Source organism: Phallusia mammillata, chromosome 4 (assembly GCF_965637545.1).
Source record: "Phallusia mammillata chromosome 4, kaPhaMamm4.hap1.1, whole genome shotgun sequence".
Taxonomy (NCBI): domain Eukaryota; kingdom Metazoa; phylum Chordata; class Ascidiacea; order Phlebobranchia; family Ascidiidae; genus Phallusia; species Phallusia mammillata.
In genome coordinates this window covers 9,797,732-9,817,229 of record NC_137255.1, presented here as the reverse complement: position 1 = coordinate 9,817,229, position 19,498 = coordinate 9,797,732, and the positions used below count along the sequence as shown (strand labels likewise).

General features: G+C 36.1%; 1 protein-coding gene, 1 long non-coding RNA gene and 2 pseudogenes across 4 annotated transcripts; all 4 read left to right on the top strand.

The window, feature by feature from the left end:
* The first annotated feature begins 1,250 nt into the window (after nt 1–1,250).
* LOC145223434 (retinoschisin-like) lies at nt 1,251–3,547 on the top strand (annotated as a pseudogene). The gene is made up of 8 exons (XR_013859476.1): nt 1,251–1,289; nt 1,437–1,439; nt 1,520–1,535; nt 1,797–1,853; nt 2,016–2,060; nt 2,250–2,461; nt 2,870–3,039; nt 3,399–3,547. The product of XR_013859476.1 is annotated as a retinoschisin-like (transcript).
* Nucleotides 3,548–4,591: 1,044 nt separating this feature from the next.
* On the top strand, nt 4,592–6,098 carry LOC145223433 (uncharacterized; annotated as a pseudogene).
* Nucleotides 6,099–8,932: 2,834 nt separating this feature from the next.
* Nucleotides 8,933–9,754, top strand: LOC145223878 (uncharacterized). Its single transcript, XR_013859516.1, has 2 exons — nt 8,933–9,436; nt 9,666–9,754. It is a non-coding gene; the product is annotated as an uncharacterized LOC145223878 (long non-coding RNA).
* Nucleotides 9,755–10,774: 1,020 nt separating this feature from the next.
* LOC145223877 (retinoschisin-like) lies at nt 10,775–12,909 on the top strand. 2 transcript variants are annotated; one of them, XM_080090278.1, is made up of 2 exons: nt 10,775–10,831; nt 12,132–12,909. In XM_080090278.1, exons 1-2 carry the CDS (start codon nt 10,775–10,777, stop codon nt 12,267–12,269), a joined length of 195 nt encoding a protein of 64 aa, XP_079946404.1. In that variant the 3' UTR covers nt 12,270–12,909. The 2 variants fall into 2 exon arrangements, 1 of the variants encoding a protein (XP_079946404.1); XR_013859515.1 differs by lacking the exon at nt 10,775–10,831 and adding an exon at nt 11,785–11,903 and having other exon boundaries at nt 12,132–12,180.
* Nucleotides 12,910–19,498: the final 6,589 nt, after the last annotated feature.

Below are 19,498 nucleotides of genomic sequence, written 5' to 3'. Positions count from 1 at the left end.
CAGCTTTGAATTACATTTTGAAACTTTTTTATTATTAAAGTACCAATCGACAAGTATTCAACTACCAATCTTCACTAGTAAAGCAGAGTTGTTGTGCTAAGGAAAGCTGAGTTGTTATATCAATGCGAACAAATACATGTTTGTACTCTACCTCTGTTGGGTGCTAATACATGTCCAAGCCGATCTGAAAACACACGCCTTAAATAAAAAATCAAACTATTTGAAATTGACTCATACTAAAAAGTTATAGCTTGCCTCGCATTTTTAGTTGTTTGCGAGATTGCAGAGCTGGACAAATTTCACCACCTGGAGTCATGGATAACGTACAAAAGTTCAATGCCAAGTAGAGAATAAAGAAAGCTGTGACAGGCACAGAACTTCAATAAATGTTAGAAAAAAAGAAGAAAAAATATAAGATCTTTTATCGATCCGTGTATATTTTATGTCGGGTTCGTTGATTGTATTTTACCAATATAGGAAATGTATTCTGTACATAACAAGTTGGGTCTGAATTCAGATTCATATTGCCATCACTCTAGCTGTTAAACGATTATTACATCACATCAAACTTTAAAAAAAATGGTCGAAAGACGACACTCGGAAATACACACAACAAAACTATGACAAAATCTGTTTGTTCACAGCTTAGGTCGATTTTTTTTCAACTGAAACAACAGCTAAATGATTGTAACAGCAGTATGCAGTTGTTTTGGTGAAAAAACATCATATGAATCATTGCAGTATTTTCTATTGAAATGACGGAATATAAACCCGATCAATCCCCACCGATATGATGCAATCGCATTTTTGTTAGTCTTTAGCAAACTGACAAGCAACAAAATGTTTTTATTATGGAAGTTTTTGGTATCTCTTACTTAGAGATTTTAGGCCATGCATTGCCACATGTGATAACGCTTTGGAAATCAGTTTGATTTGGTAACGAGCCAACAAAGGGTTGACGTACCATGAAATAGTGAAATAGTATTACTTATAAGCCAGCAAACGTTGGAAAGAAAGTAACACTTAAAAACATCCAGAAACAAATCCAAAATTTTGGGCACAACTAAAATTTACTATTTTACATAGCAGATTGATCATAAAATACTATTTCCGACTGACCATAACATATATTTTGATATAGAACAGTCAGAACTTTGATCACCACTAAATTTGTTATGTTGACAACATGAAATGCTTTTAAAAAGTGTGCAAGGATTAGTCACGTTTTTATCAGTCACCATTAGACCCAAATGATTATGTGCGCAATTACTGTAGCATCCAGCGATCGGGTATGTTTGAAAGTTTTTTTTTGAGAAATTCGCTTATCAAACAAAGTTTCTTTTTAACAACGAATACAATTGTAGATCACAAACTCATGCAGTTTCACACCAAAAATTGTAGAAATAATTGTAAACATGTTTTTACCTATGTTTTAGAACGTAAGTAACCACTGTTATTGCAAAGGTTTAGGCGAACGAAAAAGATGAATTTGTTCATGTTCTGTTTTGTTATTTTCAAGATCGCACTTTTAACAGGTAAGATTATGATAATGTTTAATAAGATGCTTATTAAAGACTTAGGCTACATCCACACCACATTATCGATAACTTACGTATAACAATAATGGGTTATAGAAATCCCACAAAACTGGTGTTCTAAATAACAGTCTCTATCGTCCCTATGTTGGTTGGCAAACAAATGCACAATGACATTTTGGAAAGACATTGCTATTGGTTACAGGCAATAAAAAATAACAGGCACTACTATACATGGCATGTTTTCATTTTTGATCCTAGGTTGTTCTACAGCCTGCACAGCCATCAAATCTTGTGACAACATTGTAATACTTGAAGGTAAGGTATCAAATAAATCTGAAATGCTGTTGATGCAGGTACGGTATTGACTCCCAGTAGATGTTTGCGTAATTCTGTATTCGGCCTCATTTCAACATATATCACATTGTTTTTGCCAGGCGTATTTAGTGTGTGTTTTATCCAAAACTTCCCCTTTTTCAGATTTGGTAGCAAAATTTTCTAACGTGGATCTTGCAGCAAACAGAGGTAAAGTAATCCTTTTAAAAAATTGTTTGTATTTGAGCCTAACTTCTAAATGCAAAGATTGTCACTTAAAATGCCCAGATAAACATGCATTAAGTTAACATTAACAAGAAAGACAAACAGACCCGTTAATGACCAACTGACAATTTGTATTTAAATGTAGTTGAGTGATTCGTGCAAGTTGTAATGGAGTTTATTTTATCGCTCACACTGCACACACGTTCATATATTTTTGTTGTTCTCAGAGTCTCTATGTAAACTGGGATTAAAAACAGGTTTTATACCAGACAGCGCGTTCAGTGCTTCATCCGAGTTCGCCAGGGCATACAAGGCAAGTAATGCAAGGTTGGATCGGCAAGAAATAGAGGTACCTCTCCAAGTTGGAGCTTGGCTTTCCGAAACTAGTAAGTTTGGCTTGCCGGAACTAGTAGACTATATATGTGTACAATAAAGACAAAAGTCAACAATTTCATGAGTAACATTTATCGTCAATTTAAACAGTGGTTCTTAAACATTTTTAACAAGCTGCGAATTACCAAACCAAATTTTCTTTTCGCCACACACTAACAGTATAAAAGCTGTCAAAAGAAAATTAATGCGCTTGAAGAGTTGTGGTGGATAAGCGCGACGAAACAAATTTTAAACGTTGCAATCTACGCTCGTCATCAGTGTGAAAACAAAGAGAATGTTTGCACTGAAAAAAAAAACCCAAAAATTTTGCGGTATACTTTGGAATCACTTTAACAAGCAGCGGCACGTCATTTAAAGAGTCATTGAATCACTGATTAATTTCTTCTTTCTGATTATTATAGATACTGTAGGCGAATGGCTTCAGATCAACTTGGACAAGCTGACCACCATAACAGGTGTTATAACACAAGCGAGGAATACACAATTACAATGGGTAACAAAGTTCAACATCGACTACAAAAGCGAAGGCAATGAAAATTGGAACGTCGTACGCGACGCAAGTTCAAACACTGTAAGCGCTAGAAGCAGAAGCTTTAATTTTTCATTCGACTAAATATGTTGTTTTTGGTTTGGTGATTATAAGAAATTCTAACACTAAGAAGAAAAATGTGTTTTGCATTATTTTTGGTTATAATTCCGATTACATTTTAATATACTTAACTTTTAGCTATGTCACGTTATATAAAAAATGTGTTCGCGTTGATACATTTAGTTGGTCTAATTCTAATTATTGTTATTTTTTTGGATGCAGCAAAACAGTTAACTAAATTTAAGCAGCGACAAATGCTGAAGTAATAATTTGACTTAATCTACGGCTCAATAAAAAAAGATTTATCTTTTTCACAACACCGATGTTTTTTTTATTGTTAGGAGTTTCGTGGAAACCAAGACAATTACACAAAGATGACAAACATGCTCAAACAACCAGTTCAAGCTATCCAAATTCGTCTGACAGTTATGGAGTGGCAAACACACATTGCGCTTAGACTCGAATACTTAACATGCTAATTGGCATAAAGACACCTCCTCCTTGATTTTTTGTAGAGTTTCTTAACCTACATGCGAGTTTTGTTAAAAGTATTTACAAACCAAAGAATGTACCCAAATAAACTTTCGATTTGGTAAATATGGACCCATTAGAGTTTTGTGAATATTTAATTCTATCAGATTTCACAAAAATGGCAGTTTGTTTCTATCTGCATGCTTTTTTGGCGTTGTGCTTAAGGTTATTTAAAAAAAATAAATAACTGATTTGAAGCAGACGGGAAACGTTCAGTTTTAGGGTAGTATCGATGATACACAGCAAGTGTTATAGAATGTTTGTTAGGGATATCCCAAAGTAATTAGGCATTATTATTGTTAGAGTGGACAGTCACTTTTTGATGATTTATTGGCATGTTGCTGCGTGACACCATATACCAGAATTAGTAAATGTTTTTAAATGATAATAATCGATTTCATGAATAAAGTTTCTCTATCATGATGCTTTAGGACAGTGGTTCCCAACCGGGGAGGAATTCCTCCCTAGGGAGGAATTTTATGAGTTCAGGTGAGGAATTTCATAAAAACTGCAAAAAAATTACATTGAAAATGTTACAGAATATTTTTGTTTTTACATTATTATGTATTATTATAATTTGGACCCGGTTCACATTTGGTGAAGGATTCTGAATGGACATCCCTAATTATAAGGTCTATTTCAAAATGCTTTAATTTTTAATGTTATATTTGTTTTTCTTCTTATGGGGAGGAATGAATAGTTCGAAAATGGGCGAAGGGAGGAATGTAACAAAAAAGGTTGGGAACCACTGCTTTAGGAACTATGAGTCATATTTTTTTTCACAACAACGTTGGGCGACATATAAGGCAAAACAAGAGTTTCGTGTTTTTAACCACAGTCGTGTTCGTAAAGCAAATACTTGGGCCAATGTTAAATTTACAATTTCAATATATCTGTATAATGTTGTATTACATGACACGGTTTAAAATTTGTTTTTCAAGATAGCTTTTCTACACTGCGCACTTGTATCTGGTTCAGACTGAAAAAACTTGGTTTTGTTAGTATGACAATTACAGTATTGCAAAATGTTCTCAAGAAGGATGCAAACGTGACTTTTGTGAAACACAGATTAACACAAGGTCACTCTACAGTTTTCAAAATGAAAAACTTTGTCGCAATCCGCGTCATAATTGGACTTTTTTGCACCAATGTGCGCAAGGTGTATATTGATTTGATTCACGCAGCACCATGTGGCATCACGCGCAGATGTTTATTTAGTCGTGTCTGCCAAATTGGTTTTTTACGTTTTAGACCCTTATTTGATCTTTTAATTATTGGGTTCGGCCGGGTCGGCAACAGGCTTATAAAGAGCAGGTTTAGTCCAAACTATAAACTTGCTAAAAGGATCTTGGTACTGAAATCAGATGTCCAAAATTTGATTTTAGGCTGCTTTTTTGCTACCTCATTTGATTTTTTCAACTGGTGGTAAAAAATTTGCAGTCGATTAAACTGATTCATTTCATCCGAAACGATTTTAACAAATAATGATCTTTATGGACAAGTCACAATTTAAGAATCTGATAATTTAATGTTCTTATGTCTGAGGCTACAAATGTGTACAACAATTTTGTTTCACATAATTAACGACCAAGGTCAACTGGTTTACTTAACAGCACGAGTCATTTTGTTCGAGTTTGCTTCTCTGAGCAATCGATTTGGAAGCAGTTATAATATAATCATCTGATATTGTTAAGTGGATTCCCTGCAGCAAATGGTGGAACTTGGAGAAAAATTAGTAACAAAAGGAAATGAAGAAATGGTTTTTAGATTGACCTTACAATCAGCAAAAGAATGGGACGAGTGGCTTGAGTCTTTTTGTGTATTTTCTATTACTAGCTGGAATGAATACAAAACATTTCTCAACCCTAAAATATTTTGGGGAAACCTTTAAATGCCATCTTAATCAGTTTTGCCAACAGGAAGCTGGTGTATCAAATTCAACACTTTGTGTCCTGTGTCTATGGATGTTATGATCAAACTTTACACCAAGTCAACTAAACATCACATAAGTTGGTTTCTACTCATCCATGTATAGTAAGTGTGACAGTTAACCACAATCACTTGCTTAAAGCTGCCGGAAACCTTGGTTAGCTAAACATCAGTGAATCTACTAAAAAGATTTTCTTCCTGTATTTTTGGCAATGATTGTCAGTGTCTCAAGCATTACAAACCCATGAGACCAATTAAAGTTGCTTGTTACAGATGGAATGAGTGCAGTCACTAACAACTGCCATAATCCAAAACCCTGCTCTGTGTACTATCTCTGAGATCAGTGGCATAAATGTAACTTTTGGGCATAAAGTGGTATAAATTTGTTTTGTGCCATACAGAAGTTTGTTGAAGAATCTGAGGCTAAGATCCGCTTTGAAAGAATCCACAAAATGATGTTACAATCTTCTGAGATAGTGTTTGTGGCTTCTACAACCAATCTGGATCAGACTAATGCCTCACTTACAGTCCTGTTATGTGGTAGTCCAATTGGGGATGTATCAGGGATCAGCACCTCATAAGCAAATGTATGCGGGCATTGCATTGGGTCAGGAGCAGGCCCCATCTGTGGAATTCTTTAGTGATTTGGCCACTACACATCTACATTAGATCATGGTGGCTGTTCAAATGCCATGAAAATCAATCCAACCGCTTCATTGTCTGATAGCATTGCTGGACCATTTCATAAACCAGTGACTGAATGTCCGGACTACACTGCAGATAACTTTTCTTAAATTTAATAGTGTTCTGAGTTTATAAAGATCAAGCACTCTAGTGACTTTAATTAAAAGGAAACTAAAAAAACATTAGAAAGGTTTAAGAACTCTACCTCTTCTGCTCATTTCGTTGCACAAATAAGATCAGCTATATCATATTGCTTACTATTATTACCTAATTTGGTTTGTAATTTTGTAGATTAGGGCAATTGGCTTTTGATTAATTTATTGGATTGTAGGTTGGGCTATTTGCTATCTGAGAACCTGCATGGATGCATAATCATATTTGCTGTTTAACAATTAGAATTGACTTTTCCATGCTCCAAAGTGATTACCTATAGCTTAGTGTGCCTTAAGCCACCAGAGCTTAGGCCTGCATGTCTGGAATCAAGGAAGAGCAGTTGCACTGCCCAAACAAATAAAACCTTGAGAAGGGATGGACTACATGAAAGGGCAGGGCAGATCGGAGACATCAAGCAATCCAATTTAAAAGGCATTTGCTTGACATTTAGCTGTAACTAAAGTTATTGTACAAGTAAACATATTGACTATCATGTAGAATGTGATACCAATAGATCATTGGATCTACTTTATAGAACTGTGTTGACTGATTATTATTAACTGTGGTTACTGCATGCATAATAAACAAACTTTTGGAGGACTGTTGAAATGAGTGATATAATGTTTCAATTTAGGTACAACTGTTTTGTTCCACATAAAGAATTGCAAATAAATAAACTAATGTAAACCATGAAGGAAAATAAATAGCCTGTGTAGCAAGGACAAGACAAACTAATTTAACTTGCTGACAAATAAGACTGGTCATATAGAGTACTGTCAATAGCCAACCTTGCTAACCCTAATTTAGAGCATTGTAGGTAAAAAGGTGTTTTGTTTCATACACGAGATTGCAAATAAAAAAAACTGGTGTAAACAAGAAAAGATAATATAACTGAGAAAAAGCTGCTCACATGAGGTGAGATAAGGAAAATAAATTTCTGACACTGCTGCATAGCTGTTTTTAGGTGGTAGCTATTCTGTACAACATTTTTTGTGACTATTATCATTTCAATGTCACAAGAAAAACAATGAATATGCTAGCACAAGTAATTCTTCTCATCATTTACTTTATACTGTAGTAGTCTTTTTTAATCCTGCATTTGCTCTCAAGCACACTACTTCAATTTGCTATTCAAGATCACTTGTTTTATTGTAAACTTACGACAAAATTCCAGCATGCACAATAAAAATAACATATACATTGGTGGCACAGAACAACATTCAAAACTGAAAATACTAAAAACTGAGTTGTTTGGAACAACTATGCAAATGGTGTGCCTAGTGTACACTTATGTCAGAACTGCACTGTGTACAATTATAAACCATTCTTCTTTGTAGATTAGGAACAGTTTGTTGATCCCAAGGTATGGCATGCATAATGTGTTAAATTGCGTTGATCATAGGTGCTTGCACTAGAGACAATGAGGCATAATACACTGTTTTTATGCCATGCTAACTTGCCTGCATGCAGTGCTCATCATATACATAGTCAAATTTTAACATTGATTGATTGAAGGGGATGCGTTGCTATCCTAAACAAACACATACCATTAATAATAGAAAATATTTTGCACAAAAGCTATTTTACACTCAATAAAAATTATGTGTGTATAATTTACTGCTATACATAACCCAATAAACATTACCTTCAGTTCAAACATCTAAAATGCATGAGTCTTCACCATGTTCTGACTTGTAAAAACGTTTTTTTGAATCAAAACTGACATAACACTTGCAACGTCGACAATACTGAAGTCAAAATAACCGCTTAGCAACCTAGACGTGACGTAACGGCAACCCGCAGATTTCCGCTGCTGTGATTGGCTGAAAAAGCCCTGTGGTTTGAATTCGGAAACATTTTGGAAATATGCGCTCCGGTTATAGCGCGGAACGTCACACGAGAAGAGAATTGAAACGCGATTCCTAATAGCCTCCAACAAGCAGTCCACACAGATAGGTGTCTTGCTGATCTTATTAGGCGAATTCTTTGAATGCAGGACAAAGAGGACGGCAAGAGACGAACTGTTGTGGTAACCGGAGAGAGTAAATGGCAAGAGTATTCAACTCGCATCAATTACTGGTACACACCTAAACATACAATAACATATATCACCACAATGCGCCTTTATGACGTCACACACAGTCCTTACCAAGCTATGTTGGGCGACAGTACAGGAATAAGTCACGCTTCACGTGAGGAGAAAACAGGAATACTGCGTAAATAAAATGCAACGTAAGCACCTCGTCTGAAGCCAACTACACGTACAGTACAACTATTACAAAGCGAATGACATTTTAGGTCATTGCAGTTAAGTTCGCATTCATCATAATAATTCACGCTTGGGGAGACATTAAACACATCTGTACAAAGTGACTCACCAATAATCGTCAACACGACAATAAACAGCCTTTTCTAGTTCAACCGACGCAGCACCGCGCTCCACGGAAGTCAGCAACGAAAAGAACTAAACCACGTTGCGTTATCACACAAAACTGGCAGTCGATTATTACGTCACACAACGCAATAGATTACAACACAAGCTGTACGGAGGAAATGCGGGAATCAATAGAAATCGGCAATTACTGGCAAATAAGATGTAACAATATGTTTTGATATGTACTAATTTTTGTTGTTCACAAAGGCATACTACTACACTGCCAATTATGCTCAAAAGTTATTCTACTTTTTGTGATTTCGCAAGTTTCCGGTAAGATTTTCAACGTTTATGTTATATAATGAAACAAATAATGTAAAATTGGTTTGTTTGGTTCAGGAAGTTTTGGATATGAAGATAGGTGTTACAGCGAGAATTAATTGTTCCGCTTGGCTGATTTAAGTTCCCCTTTATTCGTGACGTATTGAAATATTCATCCGCGACAGAGCATGTGCTCTGAACGCCACGTTTTTGTGAGCTGCGTTAGTTGCTAGGTTTGCAGTCAATTTAAGTGAATTTATCCTAAATTCTTGTGTCTATTTGTTTATAGTGAAACTGTAAATGTTAAAAGCAATAGCTAAAATGCTGAATTGTCAGTTGTGGAACCTCTAGCCGCGTGCTAGTAAAGCCCTGGTTACCCAACAGTTGGTATGTTTTATGTTCTTACTTAATTTGTGTTTAACTTGTGTTAATGTGTATTTTAACAGTAACTTGACTTGTTATGAGTAATTTGGAAGTAATCTAATGTAAAATATGACCGATTAATGTAGATTTAATTTGAAACCTTGTGTGTACTGCTAAAACTGCTTATTGTGTAGTTATCGCTATGACGTCATAATGTGTACGTATGGCTTATGTATGTTATTTGTGGTTACAGAAAAACCGTTGCCGTTGCTATTGACGTTGTCGTCTTGGTTTATTCGTCAGCGTTGCCTATTATCGCCAAAAAAGAACATTCGTTGCAAATGCAAGAGTGGGTCGTCTTGGAGGACAGGCTGTAGGACGGGCGCGTTTTACAAAAAGGGTTACCTAGTGTGACGAACGGCGCAGGGCCAGGCTGCGCACCTAGCGGTCGTTACAATAGGAAATAGTTATTTGAACATTTTCATTAAAGTTTGCTGATAACTTGGTTATCAAATTTTATTTTATTTCAAAATTATGCTTTACAGTTCGTAAAGGCTGGTCTCAAGTGTCACTTGAAGCAATTCGACGTAAGTAATACGCTTCCCTTTGTACAAAAATAATGATATCATTTTTTTTGCTGTTCTCTTTTTAAGTGAACTTAATTACTGACAAATAATAGCAGAAATATGTGTTGAGTAAAGTTTAGTTGTTTGCCGACAGCTTTTGCATAACTACACAAAAAAGGTAAATGAAAGACTGGGGTAACGTCAAAGATAACACGCAGACTTCTAATGTCCAAACTCTCTGAAGATTATGTTTTTATGATATGTGAGAACAGTTATGATAAAAAACTTTCCATATTTTTTGGCATTTTTAATAAAAAATTATCGGCAGATTGCTTGTGTTTGTTGGGACTGAAAAGTGGTTACATATCGAACGATGCTATCTCCTCATCTACATATTATGGGCCATCAGTCAACGACTTTCATCATAATAGATACGGTAGACTGGATACGCCAAACAGACCTGGACTACACTACGGATCGTGGGTGGCCAATAAACGTTAGTTGACAATATTAGATTTTAAACAAAAATTCACAAAACGCAAAAAGCTTTTGGTCATAAATGATAAAAAAATATTATGAGAATATTGCGGGATTCGTCCCCGAGAGTGTCCTGGGTTCAAACCCGTAAAAAAATTATTACAGAATGCAGCTTTGCTAATTAGAAGCCTAATTATCGTTCATTGTTTCATTAGGAATAGCTGGGGAATGGATTCAGGTAAGTTTAGTTAAAACTACAAAAATTACTAGGGTTATCACACAAGGAAGGAATCAGGTAACAAGGTATACGATCCAATACATGCGGCCCTATGAAGATGAATGGCAAACTGTTAAAGATGCCCGTAGTCAGGCCGATGCAAGTCGTCGTTTTACAGCGTTTGTTTTAGGTTGTGATATTTGTTTAACTTACAGTGTGTGGCGCTGTATATACCAGGTGTGGCCAACACGTCGATCGCGATCGACTGGTCGATCGTCTGCTTTTGACAGGTCGATCGCCACTAAATTGACCATTACTAATCAAAAGCTTATTAATTAAAAAACAAATTAAATAATATAAAACAGCACTTCTGTCATTTTGACAAAACGCGCAAATGTACAATCAGACAATAGTTATGTAAATGTCACTTTCTTTGTTGCGTAACAATTGTGATTTTGACACCAAATTATGTCGTACCAATTACAATGTTTGTCGTCACAAATTTGAGTGTTTGCGTTAACGAAGCAATTGCAATTGATTGGAGAGATTTTAAAGCTTAAAAAACATGTACATATGCGACGTTTTATTGTTGTAAGAACTAGGTGATGCTTGACAATAAAACTTATGACTATAAATATGTGGTAATTGTCAATCAAATATCATTAAGAAATGTGCGTTATTGCTTTGTGTAAGTGGCAGCCTAAATGACTACTGATCAGTCGATCGTGTAAAATTAAGAAAATTTTCGTCGATCTTGGCGACTAACAAGTTGGCCACCCATGGTATATACCATTCACCAACGCGTATGTTACATATATCTGAACACGTTTGTTTTCTAAAAATACGTTACCACAACAAGACCTAATCATAAAGCCTTAACACTTCAAGAACACTGATCCATTATAAGTTTAAGCAAGATCACGAATTTTGCGGTTCGTCACAGACAAAAACCCTATGCTATGTTTTTATGGATGTTAAGTGTTCTATATAATAGTTATGCTATTACACAACAGGCAAGGATTTACAGATATAAATGTGTTTTGTGATGTAACTATTTTTTGGAGCATGGCTTTGTCATCTTGCAACGAAATTACTTTGATTTTCGAATTAAAATTTAGCATGATCTATTTCAAACATTTTTTCTGTCACAATTGACAAAAAAATAAGACAGATAAACGAACAAAGTACCTGGGCTATAGTATCAATCCCTGTAAACAGTCAATTGAAATAGGTATGTTTCCCAAATATGTGGTAGCCTAATTACTGGCAACAAAGGAATGTGAATATGTAAAGGCAAATATAATTTATAATTTATCGCATCTTGTGCATGTTACGCTCGTGTGCGTAAGGAAGAACATAAAAAAGCCCTGTCAATCGGTTTTCTGATATCGTCCATTATTATATTTTCAACTTTATTCCAACAAAATGTGTTTGTGATGTAAACTATCTATTTTTGCAGACTCTCTACGGAAATAGCGATTCGGATACCAAAGTGACTAACATGTTTCACAAACCGATAGTTGCAGTGAAACTTCGTCTTGTGGCTCAACAGTGGAACAATTATATTTCGCTTCGTCATGAATACCTGACTTGCTAGTTACATAATGAAGATCTTTAATTGAAAAATAGCATCTTAAGTGGCCAGCTAATTATTAGAAACTTGCTATTGTTATAAAACAGTGGTTCTTAACCTTTTTATAACGGCCAAACCCTACGATATTCTTCAGCCTTTGGTCGAACCCCAAAGTTACATCCTAGGTTTTTGACCCATTTTGTTTGGTGGATCATAATTAGTTTTTGTTCAAACGCAGTGCCAACAGTTACTCATTGTCACTTTGTTAAATTCTGACATAGTAATACAAGCAACTTGTTTCATGATTGCTTTAATTCCGGCAATTTTTAGTTTTTACCAAAATAAAGCATTTTGTTTTTAGCATCTGTACACAAACATGAAAAAGATAAAGAAATTAGTTTTTGCTGCCAACAAAATTTCGTTGTGTTTCTGCTTACGAACAACGCGAACAGTGCTCTTGTTTAGTCAAAAAAAGAAAATAAAACCTTAGTGAATGGGTGCACAACCATTTTTCTAAAACGGCCGCATCGCAGATTCTTATTTTACCAACGGCCGCCATTTACCTGCTTATTTTTTTAAATACTTGCCTTACATTATGTATTTACCATCAAATACCGCCCAAAAAGCCCAGATTAATTTCTAGCTCGGTGCACAGATTGAGCTGCACAGCGAGGAAATCAGTCGTAAGTGTTTATAATGTAATAATATATATTGTGATGCTTGGGACCTGTTTTGTTCGCATTGTTGGCACACAATAGGCGATCAAAAAGTCTGACACATATGGTTATTAGGCTGGTAATACTCGTACCACAAAAACTGTTTAGAGATGTTTAAAACACCCCTGCCTAAGTTTAACCTTTCAGTGTTTTGATATTTGGCAAATAAAAATTGCCGTGTTTAGCGACTTTCGACCCTTAAAGTTTGACAAAAACGAGTATTTGTACTTCAAAAAGACCTTCGTCGAACCCCTGATTTGGCGTTGCCGAACCCCGGTTAAGAACCACTGTTATAAAACAATAAATAATTCCAAAATTAACAAAACGATTTCAAATAAACCACTAATTAACTATGATTTTCATTCCGTTTGCAGAAAATGTGCTACAATTGTAAACATCTTGGTTTTGTGACTATGTATTCCGATTTGGGCACGAATTTTAGAAGCAAATAAAATAATTACAAACAAATAAATAAACAAAAAGCGGAGATTTACGCTATAGTATGCCATTTATACTCCAGAAATGTTTTCGCCTATGAATGCTACCAGCCTTTCTTCACAATGTTCAAAAGAATGCAGGGGTCCTTTTAACAAAAACACAACCAAATTTGCAATTATTATTGACTCAAAAAAAAAAAAAAAAACTAACTAGATAACACTTCTCCATGCACAGAAAAATTTGTTTAACAAGCTATACCTTAAAAAACAAAAGAGTATTAAAATTAGGGAAACGTATTGCCCATTTTCACTCTTTCGTTGGTTGTTCCAAAACAAAGAAGAACAACTATGCATTGTTTACTGCATTCACTGTACAAAGCATGTTTTTGTTCCTTTGGTCACTACATCCGGCCCAAGACCACATTATAAAAAGTTTGGTGACCCCTGCTTTAGTGATGCGTTTCGTTTATTTGCAATCTCTGGTTAGTAGTTGAGATGAGAAAACAAAATAGAACACCCATTGCGTAATTTGCCGAAATAAAAACAAGTACTGCAAGACTTCCAATGGACATTAAAATTGCCCGAGCCGCAACTGCATAGAGCAGTGCTATAGTGATCTGAATGCTCGACATACAAATGCTCACAAAGGTTTCGTCGATTGGGTAAGTTTCCTGAGTAGCTATTTCGTAGAGCAAGACCATAACAGCTCGTGAAGAAAATCCGCTAAAAAAGTTGCACACGCAAAGAACCAAATAAATCGATTTCAACCATCCGATTATAAGTCCAACTGAAAAGATAAATGAACATGTGCAACCAACAATAGCGAGGACTTTATAGTTTTTGTATTTGTCTACTATTTGACCCATCACAAATCCAGCAAATGCCCCGCTCACTGAATTGAGGGCAAGTAAATATGCTGAAGCCGTATCTTTAGATATTGGAAGATTTAATTCACTATAAATGGGGGTCAGTATCTCTGTCAAAAAGATAAATTCAATCGCTTGACTTTGTGAAGTTGTAAATACAAGGGTTGCCATTAGAAAGGATTTGTTTAAAAAAACATATTTTGTTGTGGCCAACATTTGTTGAAAGCCGATGGTTTCTCGCGTTTGTTGATGCTTTAGCTTTTGAGCGTACGTCGGCGGTTTTGGAGGGAAGTTGGTAAGAAACAATGCGAGTAAAAGGGAAAACAAAGCACCCAAAACTAGTAATGCACCAAACATAACAACAAGCGTAAACTGATCATCTGTCATATCAGAAAACGTATTGTTGTGACAAGTGTTGCTGGTGTTGTGACAAACGTTTCGAAACGATTTGTCTAAAATCGTTACGGGCAAAATGCACCCTACAAACATTCCGAAGTAAACAGCAGTTCTCATTGCACCTATAACATTACCTATTTCGTTTTCTGGAAACCAGAGCACTGCAAAAATTGGAGAGATGGACATAAGCAACTGTGAAGCGATACCGTTCATGGTTTGGCCAATTACCATTACTGGAAAAAAAGATCTGTTAAGCATAGCCACAGTAAAACACAAATATGCTAAAAACGCCGCCACTGCCGATGCGTTGGCAAGAAATCGAAATCCGACTTGTTTTGTGAGAGTAAAGAACATCAACGGCATTGAAACGACAAAGGGTGATACATTGTGTGCGACGGTGATCCAATCCACCTGCCAATAGCTAACTTTAAAGAACGACACATATATGTTGTTGATTTCACCGAAACATGAAAACGCAATACCACAGAGACACTGCAGGATTGCAAAGGAGACAAGAAATATCCATCTTCTTTTATAAAGATTTACAGGCTTCTCCTGATTTGACAGTAATCCAGATGAGGCGTTCATATTAGTTTCAGTATGTAATCTTTTTCGAAACGTTGCCGGGCACTTTTCGTTTTCTGTACCTTTTGATCTAATAATGTAACCAAGTATATTTAGCTTTTAAAAACAATTTTTTATCACAGCTTCTAAAACTTATTTTCAAAAATCCTTTTCAAGCATGCCTCATGGAATTTCTGATCCGGTTTAGCGCACAAAAATAAAGTAGTGCGCTTTGTTGCTATAAAAAGTTTAACAGATGTCTGGCAGCATTTATAAAATTGCGTCACTTTCCTGGTTACGTTTTACAACAATGATTCTATTCATGTTGGTTGGTGTTAAATTTTTACACATATAGAACTGTTTGTCCGCCATTTAAACGGAAAGCAATAGCCGTTTAAGGTTTGGTGACCTCTTGTTACTCGGCACATGTTAGTACTGTTACAAAAAAACGTTTATTCTGTGATTGAACTGCACAGAGTACAATAAATACCCTTCATTTTTCGACAAAACGTTTACATTTTGCATGCGAATACAAATCAAAAAAAAACTTGGAACCTACATAATAAACAAGCTTTTATTAAAATGTTTATTTATTTATTTAGGAACATTATACACGGACTTGAAAAGTAATTTGATCATAAACATTACTGCCAGAGTGTATATAGAATACATCGTTCAGACGTTTCGACAATCTCTGTTGTCATCATCATTGCAGGTTGTCAATCAAGCTGTAGAACACGGTATGTAAAGCACTAAGGAAAAAAGGTAAATGCCAGGTGGTTTTTTATTTGCTTGACAACCAATAATGACAATCATGCGTTCGTAGCAGCGTCGGACATCAGGCTGATGAAAGCGAGCACGGTTTAGAATGAAGTCGAATTACTAGTAACAACACGAGTGCGATTTTCTATACATACGGATTTTAAAATTATTAAACTGTACAATAGCCAAACGTAACACACATTTTAAATGATGACATACAGGCAAAGTTTTTAGTTTATCTGATTACAACATAGACTGCGGAGAATTCTTGTAGTCCCATTGGTGCAAGTGTTCGAAACTTTCGGTACATTTTCCACTGAAAAAGCAGTCGCTTTTTGCCGGTTTCAAAGGGGCGTGAAGTGTACAAATATCTTAGGGAGGCGTGGACAAAAAATGTTAAGAATCGCTGGTTTAAATTAATCCAACGATCGCAAGATTTTATGGAAGAATTATTAACCAAACGTCACTTCCTTGGAGCTACAAACAAGATCGTGTTAACTTTTAAATCTGACATCCTGAATAATCTCGCTGTTACAAATTGAATCGTCGTGAGAAAGCACTGAAAAACTTATTTTGAAGAAGTGGTAAACCAACTGCACAATTTCATTATCTGTTTGGTTACTTTTATCGTATTATTAGGACAAAGGTATGTGGGATAAGATGAAGATTCTGTTATATTTTGGTAAGCTTAGTTATCTTCCCTTGTCTTGTTTAAAAATCCCCGGTTTCGTTCTGTGTTGGTTACTTATGCTGGTTTCTGCTGTTTTAGTCTACAAGCAGCAAATTTTGAGTTGATAAAAAATAAAGTAAGAAAAAATTGTGTCAAAAAATCAGGGACAAACAGGTATGAACGCTTCAACCAAATTGCTACAAGATCAAGAATAAGTTACTGCTCTATTTGAAAGAAGATGGGTATTTTTATTTGCTGTCTTGCTGCGTCTTAGTGGTTTTGCATATTCTTGTTTCGGCCGATATCAACGATATTTACGTGTCGCTCTTCAACGTTAGCTATTTGCAAGTGGATTGGATCACCGTCGCACTCAATGTATCCCCTTTCTTCATTTCATTGCCATTAATATATTTTGCACTCACGAAACAAGTCGGGTTTCGATTTTTTGCCAATACATCGGCGTTTGGGGTATTTTTGCCATGTTAAACCGCAGTTTATTTGCAGTAATGGTGATTGGCCAAACTTTCAACGGCATCGTTTCGCAGTTGCTTATGACCATCGCTCCATTTATTGTTGTACTTTGGTTTCCTGAAAACGAAGTAGATACAGCTATACGAGTAATCATATTCGCTGTGTTCTTTGGAATGATTCTTGGATATATTTTACCTGTAACAATTTAAAGACCCATTTCATCTCGGTTGTTACACAGCACCAGCAACGGTTGCATGGGCGTCCGCAGGAAAAAAATACAGCTATTGTTAAGTAATAATGTTCAATTCATTTAATGTGTTGTAAAACCTCAACCTGTTCTGTTACAGCTTGTAGTAGATGGGTTTAACGGGGTTGATACCAACGACGTCTTTAATTTATGTGCCATGAATAAGTTTCTGAAAAACACTGTGTGAGTGTTCATCGTGTTTAACTTTAAGTTGCGGATTTTCCGACCTTATGCGTTTTTCGTTTTTCCAAGGGAGGGCACATACCTAGCGCTGCTCTATTCAGTCGCTGGACGTGTAATTTCAATGTCCCTTGGAATTCTTGCTGTATTGGAATTCTTGCTGTTTTGTGTTTATTTCGTTTAACGTTGGTGTTCTATTTTGTTTACTTTTCTCAACAACAACAAGGGATTACAAGTAAACGAAAGATCTTAAATTGACCCGTAATAAAAGTTAGAACATAGTTGCAAGCGGGCCCGAAATCTGAGCCCGAACCCGGCCCGAACCCGGCCCGAACCCGGCCCGAACCCGAAAGTATAATCCCGAAGCCCGGCCTGAACCCGAAACGTTTTTTCCCGTTTAGGCCCGAAATTTTGATTGACAGGCCTATCCACGAAAGCCTTGCAACAAAGGATGAGAAAGAAAAAAGAGAAAGACAACAAACACAATGAACAATAGTAGACAATGGGGTAAACAATACGTTTTAGAGGAGGGTGGGCATTAGGTCAAAGCCAGAGAATTGTTACTCAGCTGAGTGATTTTATTTAAAAAACAATGGCGTGCACGGAACGTGAAGTCAGGCCCGTTTTAAGCCCGTTTTCTCACAAATACCTAAGCCCGAACCCGGCCCGAACCCGGCCCGAACCCGGCCCGAACCCGGCCCGAACCCGGCCCGAACCCGGCCCGAACCCGGCCCGAACCCGGCCCGAACCCGGCCCGAACCCGAATCCGGTCCGAAAAGCCCGGCCCGACTTGCAACTCTGAGTTAGAACACATGATTTGCACAACACGTGTTTCAGCCAAGAATTATTATAGCTTTCGTAGCAACTTTGTAATCACTATAACTTTGTATGCACTGTTACATGTGTCTGATCGTAGTAAATTTAAATCAACTTTTATTTATTTTGATGGAGGGAATTGCCAACCAGGTTTGCGTTGTTACTGCATAATAACTTGTGCGATGTATATAGCAATATAATAAAAAATCTCTGTCTAATCATATAATTCTAAACTGTAAAATTTAAAGCCATGTAAATCAAGAAGCATTCCAATATATCATGTAAAAAACAATCACCGGTATGTTTTGTGCTGTAAGATACAAGACTTATTCGCAAGTTGGAACTGAAGTCTATAGGTCATGTTTTCGGATACAAATACGATTCAGCACGATTTTCCTACAAAAGTGCAAATTTTGAAAAATATGCGTATCTTGACCAACTACATTGTTCTTAAATTGTTTAGGTATTTCTTCGACCAAGCTGACGTCACGTTTGAGACCAGGTAAAGAGATTCTAATTTTACTTTTATTATTGACACCTCGATTTGTAATTTATTAAGTTCTTAAAACATAAGTTTTAAACGTTACTTTCTACAGCAGTTTACATCTTTATCAACTTTGTAACAGGGTAGTAGTGCCAAAAAAGTTTAATTTTCAAGTTCAGTTTGTCAGTAAATTAGTTAAATCAAGCAACACTTTACACTAACGTAAAAAGTAATTTCACAAAAATACATAACTGCAGGTAAAAGCGGTTTCCTAACGCCTGATTCATTGCAATTAAAAACTTTCGGCCATTATTATGGAAAGTTAACAGAGAAATAATGACCAGCCGTTTCTGCTTGAAGAGCTGTAGCGTACTTGTCCCAACCAATGCTGTGGTCATTTTTAATACTTGTAAATGAGGTGGACCTATTATGATCAATGTTTTGGTACCCAGTTTGTGAGTTCTTCAATGCGTTAGGCCGATAGTGATAGCGTTATGATCATTGAAAGGCACAATACCTATTCTAGGTTGAGGCAACGTGACATCAGGTTTTGGTAACATAGGCCCAGATGTGGTCTCATAGTATCTTTTACCACAACACGATTTTATGTCCGTTTAAGGCGCTTGGAGACAACACATTTGTTG